This window comes from Phalacrocorax carbo, chromosome 10 (genome assembly GCF_963921805.1).
Source record: "Phalacrocorax carbo chromosome 10, bPhaCar2.1, whole genome shotgun sequence".
NCBI classification, from domain to species: domain Eukaryota; kingdom Metazoa; phylum Chordata; class Aves; order Suliformes; family Phalacrocoracidae; genus Phalacrocorax; species Phalacrocorax carbo.
Window position 1 is genome coordinate 4,439,735 of NC_087522.1, and position 12,342 is coordinate 4,452,076.

General features: G+C 40.3%; 1 protein-coding gene across 5 annotated transcripts in view; it reads left to right on the forward strand.

Annotated features, from left to right (window-relative positions):
• SMURF1 (SMAD specific E3 ubiquitin protein ligase 1) overlaps nucleotides 1-12,342 on the forward strand; it is a 47,482-nt gene that overhangs the window by 20,719 nt on the left and 14,421 nt on the right. For 3 of the 5 annotated variants that reach the window (XR_010374596.1, XM_064461525.1, XM_064461524.1), the window contains exons 2-8: nucleotides 6,618-6,656; nucleotides 7,315-7,423; nucleotides 8,025-8,158; nucleotides 8,271-8,336; nucleotides 9,189-9,264; nucleotides 9,615-9,868; nucleotides 10,656-10,740. Coding sequence is in view for 4 of the 5 variants with exons in the window: in XM_064461525.1 (XP_064317595.1) it covers nucleotides 6,618-6,656; nucleotides 7,315-7,423; nucleotides 8,025-8,158; nucleotides 8,271-8,336; nucleotides 9,189-9,264; nucleotides 9,615-9,868; nucleotides 10,656-10,740 (763 nt within the window). In the remaining variant the exon portion in view is untranslated. The remainder of the gene's footprint in view (nucleotides 1-6,617; nucleotides 6,657-7,314; nucleotides 7,424-8,024; nucleotides 8,159-8,270; nucleotides 8,337-9,188; nucleotides 9,265-9,614; nucleotides 9,869-10,655; nucleotides 10,741-12,342) is intronic. The other 2 variants (XM_064461526.1, XM_064461527.1) reach the window with 1 other exon arrangement.

Below are 12,342 nucleotides of genomic sequence, written 5' to 3' on the forward strand. Positions count from 1 at the left end.
GGTCTCACTCTTGCCCCTGTGTCTCTGGTTGCATTTTTTGCCGCTGAGCAGTCACTGTAGGGCCAAGAAGAAAGGTTAGCTGAAGGTGGTGAAGCAGCAGTTTAGGAAAGGTTTGCCCTAAAAAATAAACTTTTTTTTAAAAAAACAAAAACACCAACCAACCAACCAACCAACCCCCAAACCTGGAAGTACAATTTGAGCGAGGAATAGGAACTTAATGTGGCTGGAATTTGCCCTGTGGTACACGGGACAAAGAAGTTCCATGGGCAACTTCTGTGTTCAGAGCTGAGGGCATGTCTAAGACTCAAGTAGTTGGGGGTGGTTGGGGTTTATGTCTATTGAGGAAACGGGAGACTGTGGAGAGAGTATGACAAGATTCTTGGCCTGGATTAGAGGAAGACAGAGCGAAGTAGTAAGAAAACTGATGTAGTAGCTAGGATTTAATGAAAGATTTAATCTGGGAGGTAGCCTTTATCTCAGGTGTTTGTTATGGGTGAGCAGAGGGGTAGAAGAGAAAGAAAAGTTAGTACAAGGGATAATTGGATGTGTTATTTCCACCTCTCTGATTTGTGTGCCTTTCTCTGATTCTGTACATCAGCATTAATTCAGCTTCCTATTGATCTCCCTTTTTTTATCCTGCAAAGTTCTTCAGCTAATTCCATAACTCTTAGTGTTTCTCCAAGTTTTACATCTCAGCTCATTCTTAAACTTGCCTTACTGGTCTTGTGTTGCACACAGTCTCAATTAACTGGGAATTTAATGAGTCTTGTTCTTCTGATAGTCTTGTGCCCTTTTTTGTAATGATTTATGTTACTGAGGGGTAGGTACATCAGCCCTTGCTGGGGTGTATATGAAGACCACTGAAGTTGGTCTGTGCCCAGGAAGATTTTTCAGTTTGAGTAATTCTTAGGAATCCTGGAGATAAAACTCTTCTGCTTTGTCAACTTGATGGTGTTTGCACTATGAGGACTGACTCTCATTTGTGATGGATTTCTGCTTAGGTAGGATGGAATTTTGATTCCTGGCTAAGTAGATACTTTAATGACATGTTAATGGACTAATAAAAATGGCTTTTTCTGGGTGTTGGTTTTTTGAAGATCTCTTCAAAGTTGTCTAGTGTTTACAACTGGCTGCACGAAGCCAAGTTCCAACCCACGAGGAAAGCATGCCTTGAAAAGAGGCTTTGATTTTTACTGCAGCCTACACAAAAGGGCCACAAAAAGGCTTCATGTATCAAATCTAGCAACTCTTTGAGAATTGAGGGTTTTTTAATGAAGCATTGCTTTAATCTGGTAGTCAAGGTCTGTTTTAGCATGAGTTCAGGCAGAGTCTTCCAAAGTCAGGGCATGATGTACACTGGTCCTGAAGTCTGAGGGGATCTTGGAGGGTTTTTGCTTGGCTTATGTGTAAGATTGCAAATCTCGTTGGCACCACGATGCTAGAATCATTATTGAAGGCCTCTCAGTGTACACGTCTGTATAAAATTATTTCTGTACAGATAATTGATTTATTTGGCAAATGTAGTGGAAGACTTCACTTTTGTTTATCTTTTTCTGCATACTAGGCGCTGCAGTGGTTCAGATTCAGTTACTGAGAAATTAAAGCAGTCCATGGATTTATGCGTTTCAGTCTCAAGCAGACAAAGAGGAAGACCAAAAGTATGCCTAAAGCAAACAAAGAAAGGACTAGAATAGAAACCTTGGCCTTTGTGGTGACAATTTAAACTCCAATTTGTGAATACAGTGGTGTATTTCAGTTCAGTGATGTGGCTAGCTGTAAAGAAACTGCATTTTTACATACTTGGTACCTTCAGCCATCTTTCCTTTCCCATTAAACCCTTTCTCTTGTACCCTACCAAATATAAATGATTGGCACCCTTAAAAAAAACCAGAATACTTAAAACCTTCATGGGTTGCATAGTAGTAGAAATAAAACCAGACGTTTATCTGCAGGGAAGTCTCATTTAAAGTTATGTGCAGAGAACAGGAATTGGAAGCAGAATCATTCATAAAGACGGTTCAGAAGGGGTGGCTTGTGGTATTCAGAGTATTTTCCACAAAATATGCCGAACCGTTTGGACGAGACGTGATTTCACATAACGGATTCAGCAAAGATTTTAATTGTGGGCAACAGCACTTTGGGGCGTTAGAGCAGCATGTGGTAAATAGCTGATGTTTGCTTTTTTCTTTTTTTTTTTTGGAGGCTTTTAAACACGTCAAGCATGTTATTTTTGCCGTGCAGCCTTCTGAAAACTGTTTTCAGAATGGCAGAATTTTTGCTGTGGAAACCAGACTGTAAGCTAGCGGGCACGGGGCCTGTCCTGCTCCTGCTGTTGTACGGGAGAGCTGGAGCAACCCAACCTCCAACGCAGGTTACCAGCTTCACGAGTCAAAAGCTAGGCGGACTTTGAAGCATTAGAAGAGATGTTTCCATTACTTGGATGCATTGCTTCCAAGTAAAAAAAAAGCTTTGCAGCTTTTTAATTTTTCAGTGGTATGCAGTACCTTTACTTTCATTTTATGTCATGATCTTTATTCCTTTCTCCTCCAAAGCCTCACTGTTGTTCTTTGCTTCTTGCTTATATCGTAAAACAAACCAACCAAGCCATGATGCTTTTAATCATTACGCTACCTATCGCTATGATTAAAGATCGTCTACACAGAAGTAAATATTAAGTAAAGTCCTTTCTACGTCATCAGCCTGCTGGCCTGTGTTTACCTTCTGTCCGAAAGTAAAACGAATGTATCCTGGAATCTAGCTGCCTGTTTGTACAAGCACAAATGATTAACTTGGGGTATCAAAGGGAAGGCCAAAGATGGCTGAAAGGTGTATTTGCTAGAGTGGTTGTGTGACCTTCCCCTCTCTTTCCTAAGGAAGATATGGGCATACTGCTGGTTTGTCTTGTCTTCAGAATTAACTTGAGTACTAAATTGAAGGCCATCGTTAGCTCAGATCCTATCCATGTGTAAAAGTCCTTAATTTGAGCAAGGAGGCTCTTACCTTTAACTCACAAAGTGTGAATGAATGCAGACCCAGGTGCAAATTTACCTGCGATTTTGCATTGGTACAGGCTGGGACCTATGGAATATTTTCATCATCTGTTTTTTTTTTCTCTAGGTCCCAAAACACAACTACCTAGTTTCTACACTGCAGCTAAAAACAGTTCAGTGAAAACAGCAGCTTAGCACTGAGGAGCTGAAAATTGTTGTAGCGTCTTAGCACTGTCCTGTGGGATGGGGTGCATTACAGGTGAATAAACCCGGTGTTGATGCAGGGACAGCAATGTGAGGACTCTCTTGCAGACTAGCAGCCATCCTTTGAGCACTGGCAATTCAGGAGGAGGAACTTGCACACGAAGGCTTTGATTTTGTAGGCTTGGTCTGTTTACTCAGGGATGTTTGAAATGGTTCCTCACCCAGGCTCTCCTTTCTCTACCTTCTTTCTGACAATGCTGGTCTTGCTAGATAGGTGTCTCGGTGATGAAAAAAAAGCAGCAGCTTTCTGATGCAATTCTCGGCCGGTTGTACAGACATCGGTGCCGCTCTGCTTTTCTTATTACACCCGTCTGTAGCTTGCTCCTGCGGCACCTCCTGAACCACAGCAGATGATTCATTTCTGCTTTGGAAGCAGGGTGGACAACCGGGGGCTGGCAGAGGAACCGCTCGACTCGCTCCAGTTACATCTGCATTGAAGACATCCCCAGGGTGAATACTGACTTTGTATAAGGCTCGTCCTTTCTTCACCTCCTGCCAAATATGCTTTCACACTAGTACTTTACCCAGCTGGCTAATTTGGCCTTTGAAATTATCTCAATAATGTCAGGTACTTAAGAAAACATTCCCATCCCTTTATAAATATTATAATCTAGATGTAAAGACATTGTTTCAGTGTTGTTTGAGATCTGTTGTATTAAAGAAATAGTTCTTCAGTGCTGTGCAGCAATCCAGAGCGGAGTGTAAACAAATACTATGTCAAGCTGAAACAAGTCGGTTGACTTTGAGAAGGCAGAATGTAAATGCCCAAGTCAGGAGAATTAGTACCTTTTGTAACGTTGCAACAAATGCAGCGAGATCGCTCCTGCTGACAAGCCCTAAACATTTCTTGTTTAAAAGAAAAAAAACAAAAAGAAAAAGCTCTTTGGAAAGACGGAAAGTAGGCAAAGGTGGGGTTTGTGCAAAGCGTGTCTCGGGTGCCTGGTTTGCAGATAAGTATCCATCCCATTCTCTTACACCGCCTCTGATACTTTTTTAAGCCTTTATAGCTAAATCTACCTGAGTTTAGGGGCTTTGGGATTGAAGCAGCAGCAGTCAGGTCCTGCTAGCAGGCTTGCTGACCTCCTGTTGGAGGCAATGTATTTAAGAAGAGAGTCTGGCGTATGCACAGCTTTGCGGAGCAGGGAGGGGCTGTCTGCTCCACTGCTGGTGTGGTTTCATGTCCAAGGCTCCCATTGCTGACCTTTGTCACCTGTTTCTTTACTGGAATTTAGCAATCTATGGCTTTTAAGTGATAGGGCACTTGAAAATATTTTTTGCTGTAGTAGGTTTAATATGCAAATAATGGAACAGAGCCAATGGTCCATCTCGGGCAGATTGATTCTAGAGAGTGCTCCATAAAGGTTTATTTCAGCAATTAGCTGTTGTGCCAATTTTTTTTTTTACAAGAGAGAGTAACAATTTTTGCAACCTAAAATTGAGGGTTTCCCAGGCTGCAACGGGAAAATTGGCAGCCGTGCTCCTCTACTGTAGACTGAAAGCCTGTGGCAGAAGGAAAAGAGTTAAATGAAAAAAAAAAAACGTAACTTTTCAATAATAGCTGTAGAAATTTACGGTGCTAGTTAGCTCTAGAAGGCACACCTGAAATATAGAATAAAGGTAATAATTATATAGTCAGGCGATATGCAGATAGTTACAGATTATATACTTTTTCCAGCTCAATAATGTATTCTTAAAATTGGGGTTGGGGAAGTAAAATGAGTTACTTGATTTCTTTAAAAGAAGAAAAGCTCCATCACTCACAGGAACTTTAAAATTCCTTTTGGCTAGCACTAGAAATAAAAGTTCTGATTTTACCTCTACTTATTCCCTGTTTTCTGGTATTTTTTTTTCTAAAGCACTTGCAACAGGAAGAGGAAATTAAAGGTTGCTCTGTCAGGCTTCCATAGAACAGTGGACGGTGATTCTGTAATCCTGTTTTGTTTCAAATTGAATTGCCGTAGTCCTGCAGAATTCTCTTCTTTTGGTCAAAAACAGTACAAGAGAAGCTTTCCCTGATTATGCAGTTTGTCAATGTAAGAAATAAGTAATTTTTAATCTATTCTAAAAATAGTTTCCTGGTGCATCTGCTTTAATTATTACTAAGACAGAGGATTTGTGCATTTTTTTCCCCCATGAACGTCTGGGTTAAATAGTGGACTTCTTTGGTCTGTTTGCTTGGCATGTGAGGTGAGGCAGTTCTTACTCTGCTAGCTATCTCAGGTGGGGAGTGTTGCTCTGGGGTTCTAGAAGTGTTAAAGGAGAATAAATACTTGTTCCTGTATTTTTGCTACCGTGTCTTCGCTTTCCCCGATACAGAGTTAAGGTGAGGCTGAATCTAAGTCAGGGGCAAGGTGAAGTAGGGACCAGAAGGGGTCCCTACCAGGGGAAATGGCCATCTGAGGATCTTCTGAGCATCCATTCTCATGCTGAAAGGTCAGAACTGGGTGGAAAAGAGACTACCTCAAAAATAGTTAGGTCTTTTATAGTTATCTTCGCCTCATGGATCCCAGTTTCAGATAAATTAGAGCTCTAATATTTTAATCTTTGGCTCTGTAGTTATTTCTCCTGGTCTGTAAGAGAGTTTAATGGATACTGAACAACCTGGATTGCTGAGATCGTACTGAGCAGTCCTGTTGAAAAGCAAAATTAGGTTTGTAGCTGGTAATAGACCTAGCAGAAATGGAGATTGATGCGAGTTTCCTGATCTAATTTTTGCTTAAACTACTGTGCTATTTAGTAGAATTGGAGAGGGGAAAACAATGTCTCATTTGTGGCCCTTTCAAAGGAAAACACGTTGATGCAAAATTTTTTCACTTTATTTTTTTTCTCTTGAGTGAGCTCCTGTCATACTTCCCACAAAACCTTTTTGCATTTGCAAACTGCTTATGCAGCCATAGCACACCTCCCATGGTTTTGGGGTTTTTTTTGATGCATCACGTACCTTTTTTGTGTGCAAAAAGGAGGCATTTGCACTGTATTTGATTGGACTTAGTGTTGGGGTCTCCTCCAGGAGTCCCAGAACCATTCTTGGTTCAGCAACTGTGTAGTCCTTGTTCTGAAACAACACAACAGAACTCTGGTTTCGCATTCTTGTAAGCACGCAGCATAGAAAATCAGGAGGCTTAAACACAAAGGGACGTTCATTAAATCTCCTGTATGTTTTAACAATAGAACAAAAGCAAAGGAATTTTTTTCTTTATGTAAATACATATTCCAATGGCAGATAAAGAAAACAATGCTCACATTTAATATTTGGGTGGTTTTTTTAATGAATTATGATCGGGTAGTATTTTATCTGGTATGGTTGCCGGAAAGCTTTTTTTATGGTTTTAAGATTTCTTTCTCTGATATTTTGTTTTGCAGTATTATGTGCCAAGAATCTTGCAAAGAAAGATTTCTTCAGTAAGTATCCCCTAATTGTATAACTTTCTGCTCTTGATTAATCAGATTTATTTGTAGATTGTGCATTACTGTCGTGGCTCATCTATGTATGTCATTTGTTCCGTGGTTCCATTCTTGCAGTAACATTGCATTATTACATGAGTAGATGTTACCCCGAATTGCATTTAGATAGCGTAGGCTCTAGGATTGGGAAGACCGAGGACTCACAAATTCTAGGTGAAAGTCTGGCTGATGAGACCACCAGCCAGTTGGAGCTTACAATTCAGCGTGTGGGGTACCAAGAGCATCCATCTCAGACGGCTCTATCTGAAAAGCGTGCCAGAGGTATGAGTAAAGTATCCCAGGGCTGCAGTCTCAGTATTATGTTAAGGACTGAATAAAATGCCTACTCTCAGTATGCATGGGTATGCACCGTTAAATTTAAGCATGTTTAACTTTGTGTTTTCTAAAAGCTTCCACAATTTATGGGAGATATCAATCTGTATGACAGAGTTGTCTACTTAGGAGCTCAATTCTCTATTTTGGATTTACTATAATAGCTTTGCGATAATGGCAACTTTCCTTTCTTGGGGGGGGAAGCAGAAGCTCATGATAGCGTTATCTTGGAAGAAACAAAACAAAAAGTACTATGTTTGATAGCACCTTTTCCCTTCCACAGGACTTCCTGACCCATTTGCAAAAATAGTTGTCGATGGGTCAGGTCAGTGCCATTCAACTGACACTGTGAAGAACACGTTGGACCCCAAATGGAACCAGCATTACGATCTGTGAGTTGTTTGTAAGGTCATAAGTAAACAATATTCCGGAGATTTACCTAGTAGATGGAGTACAAGGGCTGGCACTGCGACTTCTTTTTGTGTTAGCAAGAAGAGTCACATTTGCTGACGAGGACTGACTTCTTGCAACAAGAAATTACCTGTTAATAAAGGAGCCGTACTTTGCTTGTGGGTGTTGGAATTTGGAAATATTTGTGTCTCAGGTGCAGAGCCCAACTGCTTAGACTAAGCTCTACTGGAGCAGTTCAGCCCAGCTTTTACAAAAGATTGTCCTTGTTGTAGTGATTTATTTTCTGCGAATTATTAGAAACATAAATTTTAAAGTTTTGTACGTTAATCAGCTTGTTGCATAGCTTTTAATGAGACTGTCGGTAGTTAAATTCATGCTGCAGCAATATCAATTTAACATGCTGTGTGAAATCATAGTGCAGTAATTCATTAATAACACCATTTCAGGCTTAAGCACTTCTGTATTTGTAATAAAGCAGCATGATCAATGTACTAAAGCGTATCAGAATTTGTACCAAATAATGTGTAAGTTCTGTGGAGGCTATTTTTTCTAAATTTACTCTTCTAATATGTATTTTTATAGATATGTTGGGAAGACAGATTCCATAACCATCAGTGTATGGAACCATAAAAAAATCCACAAGAAACAGGGAGCTGGCTTCCTGGGGTGCGTCCGCCTCCTCTCCAATGCCATCAGCAGGCTAAAAGATACTGGATGTAAGAGCAGTTCCTCCCTGGTGCAATCAAGAACCTTCGGTGCCTTGTAGCTCATGAACAGTATTCCCACCCTCCCCAGTGTTTTGTTGATCTTTCCTATTCTCATTTGCAGACCAGCGTTTGGATCTATGCAAACTAAACCCCACAGACACCGATGCTGTGCGAGGCCAAATAGTGGGTAAGAATATTCTCGGCTAAACTTTCATCTCCTTGGGTAAACACACTATATGGACAAATGTTGTATTAAAAAAAAGAAACTTGTAGTCATTATTGCTTCCGTGCCTTTTCTGTGTTGTTTCTTCTGACTTTAATGGGATTAAATTACATAGCCTGAAAATTTTCATTGTACTCCTACATAGGAGTTTGTTTTCTGTCAGCTGATAATGGGAATATTAAAAAGAGGGAATGCATCTGGCAAGGTTTCTAATGCAGCGCTGGAAGGGTAGATGTTACTGTGAAACTGATTGCATTTGGACCAAGGTGACAGGCAAAGAGAATCCGATGTGGAAAAGAGGATCTGGAGGAGTTAAAAGAAATTTTGCAAAGTGCTGCTTTAATACCTTTGACTCATGTAACCCGCTTCCAGATTTCAGCAAGGCAGTGCTAGCTTTAAGGCTAATTTACCCCAAATGTTTTGCTGCCCTGCAACCCAAGCTTTTCACTGATATATAGTTGGCAAAACCCAAATTTTCACTGTAATGATGACATCTAGTGGTAAATTCTTGCCAGCTTACCTTTCTGGGTCCTCATGAAACGCAGATGTAGAACTTGACATTTGATACTTACAGAAAGACTCAGCTTAAGTTTTGATGTGGTGATGCCTCTGGTTTCTCATCTCCATTTTTAAAAATCAATAATGCTTTATGGTTATAGAAGGAGTTTTGGTAAGTGGTGTGCTCTCATGCATAGGCTGTAGCTTTCCTTAATATTTTACCTTGTAAAATGTGGGTTGTTTGGCCTTATGTTGTTTTTAAGGGAACAGTTGTTCTTTTAGTATTAACTTGTGTTTGGTTTTTTCTTTTTATTTCAGTCAGTTTACAGACACGGGACAGAATAGGCACAGGAGGTTCTGTAGTAGACTGTAGAGGGCTTCTGGAGAATGAAGGGTAAGGGTTGTTTTCTTTACATGTAATCAGAAAAATGGTTTATGTGTGGAAATAATATAATTAACGCTAGAAATATGAAATATCAGTGTGATTAATACATTGTCTGGGAATATGTATCAAGTAGTAAGGTTATAGCTGGATACTCTCTTGAAAAAAGTAAGCTACATTGGGTAGGACATTATATTTTTTGTTATCGGTGCTTTGGGTGCTTCCATGAGAAATCTGCAGTATAAAAACATTAAGAAAATTTTATATCTTGGGTTACAAGTTGCAGTGCTTGAAGTAATGGGGAGAGAGAAAGAGAAACAGTTATTTCTGCATTCACTTCTCTGTGATGGGAACTCCTGAAGTTTCCCCATTTTCAGAACGGTTTATGAAGATTCTGGCCCAGGAAGGCCGCTGAGCTGTTTTATGGAGGAACCAGCACCATATACAGACACTACGGGGGCCGCTGGCGGAGGCAACTGTCGCTTCGTAGAGTCCCCCAGTCAAGATCAGAGGCTTCAGGCACAGCGACTTCGGACTCCTGAAGTCAGAGGTCATGTACAGACACCTCAGAACAGACCGCATGGTCACCAGTCGCCTGACCTACCAGAAGGCTACGGTAAGAGTTTTCCAGAACTATAAAACTGAAGTTTTTTCAAAAGACTTCAGAGAAAAATTCTCCCATTTTAATACATAGGTGTGGTTTACCTGTTAGAACATGCAGCATCCCCATGCATCTAATGGGCTGCATTTTGGACAAGGAGCTAAGCAGTGCAGATGGGAGTTTGAGATTGGCTAATTAGCAGTTGGCTACGCCAGGATACACTGAGGGGTTGATGGTAAATTAAACATGAGTTTGTGGTATGGGGCCGTTGCAGAAAATTCACTGCTAATCTTGGCTGTGTATCTAGGGAGAACGAATGTAAAGAGCTCTTTAAACTAGAGCAGTAATGCTATTTTTTACTTCCCCCTTGGCATGTTGTGTAGGTTTGAGCCCACAGTTGAGAAAAGATCAGGAAAATACAAAAGCAACAAAGCAGCCAGTAGTACAGAAGATTAGGGAGGATAAGATTAAGCAGAATTTAAATCTCAGAAAAGAGCACAACAAATCTAGGAGTAAAGAAACCTAATTTGGTGGTTTGGGTTGCCTCAAAATCTAAAAATAAAAGCACAGACTAAAACACACTGGTGCATGGATTTGTGAGTTTCAAAAAGAACATTGAAACATGTAGTTGAAATAAATTTGTGAAGGACAAAACAGTCCATGCTATAAGAGATCGAGGGGTGGCTCAAGTACTTTCTCTTAGACCTGCCAGGAGGATAATATTCTAATGGCTTTAAACAAACTGTTTATTCAGATTTGTTCAGATTTGTAATTTAGAATAATCTTTCTTCCTTTTTCATAGAACAAAGAACAACGGTACAGGGACAGGTCTATTTTTTGCACACTCAGACTGGAGTTAGCACATGGCATGACCCTAGGATACCAAGGTATGTATTTATACTTAGAGTCAGGGTTTTTTGGTGTGTCTGTATGGCAGAAGCGAATTTGTAAGAGCAAAATCTATGAAATGGCCTATTAAATTTAAAGGGAAAGCTACAAGCAGAGGAATAATTTTGGATCTTTCTAGTTACCCCTTCACCAAACATTAAGGATTGCTCTTCTTGAATCAAAGAATTATCTACTTGTGAATGATGTAAAACAAAAGGAAAAAAAATGTAGCCCTTCAGGAATTCCCATTTAACAAATTCTTCCTTAAATGTCGATGTGACTCTGTTTTTTGGTGAAGCTACAGATTTCTGAATCGTACCTAATTTTTTTTTGTATGGAGGAGTTTGGACTGCAAACTGAAGAAAAAAGCAACTACTTTCTTAAAGACATTGTGTCTTCAGTATTGAACTAGTAACTTTTGCTCTAATAGTGCTCACTTATGCATAACTGAAGCAGGGATTACTTGTCATCTTTAAACTTGAAGTGGTGGCGAGGTTTTTTTATGCTTTAGACCAATGATTTGCAGCCAGAAAATTTGAATCCTCCACATGATTAATTTAATAAAGCCTCTTTAAACCTTAACCTGCAGTTAATCCAGGTTTTTGTGACTAAGGTCTGGCGCTCTTCCTTGAGGAGCTCTGAGTCTGGGCTGTTTCGCTGGACCACCTGCACACCAGATTCCAGAGTGAAGTGCAAAGTTTGTAACTCCTCAGCTGCTGCGCTGCAGGCTAATACATGAATGCGATACAGGATATTAGAAAAATTATATAAAGTAGTGTAGGCGAAAGTGTTGATAAAACCACAGTATATGGAAGGATATGAAAAATAAAGTTGAGAGAGAGAGAGAAAATAGCTGATGTTAGATTAGCTGGTGTCACTGGAAGAAGAAATGGCAATGTTCGTTCTTCATGTCAGTCGTGTGAGGCTCGTGTGCCCAGAGCCGTGCCTCTTCTCCCAGTGATGCTGGTTGGCCTAATGAAGGGTGTTGCTTCTTCTCTCAACAAATCTTAGAGCCAGGTTTTCAGGACCAGCAATGTAAGTGGACCCAACAGTCTCTTGCGAGTCACAGGTCACTCGTACTTCAGCTAAAGGTGGCTTTCGTACTACCAACTTGCAGTGCAAAAACCTAACCTTGGCATTCAGCGCAGATGTAGGTTAAAACTTGGTGTAATCAGATCTCTGCGGTACTTTCAGATGCACAGCTGATTGAAACAAATGGTTACAACCATAATCTTCTTTAAGGAGCCTAACAAAGGCTTGTCTGTCTGCCTCTGTATCCCCTGCTGGCTTATACTCACTGTGACACTAATGAAGCCTTTGGTGTACAAAGTGTTTCTACCTTTCTAAAGCCTCTCAGTTTTACTCATTTATACTGATGTTGCATGGTTGGATTTGGGTAAGGAAATACAGAGTGGTGTCTTCAACCCTGCATAATAGATGAATCCATGCCAGCTGTCTAGAGAATACTTTACTTAGCAATAGGCTTTCCGTCTAAAAATAATCCTCAGGTTTCCCTCCTTCCTTTTCTTGCCAGTCTTAGTATTTTCCTCTGTTAGGTGGCTGGGGCCTTAAGTATTTTCAATTTTCTAGGTGTAAATACA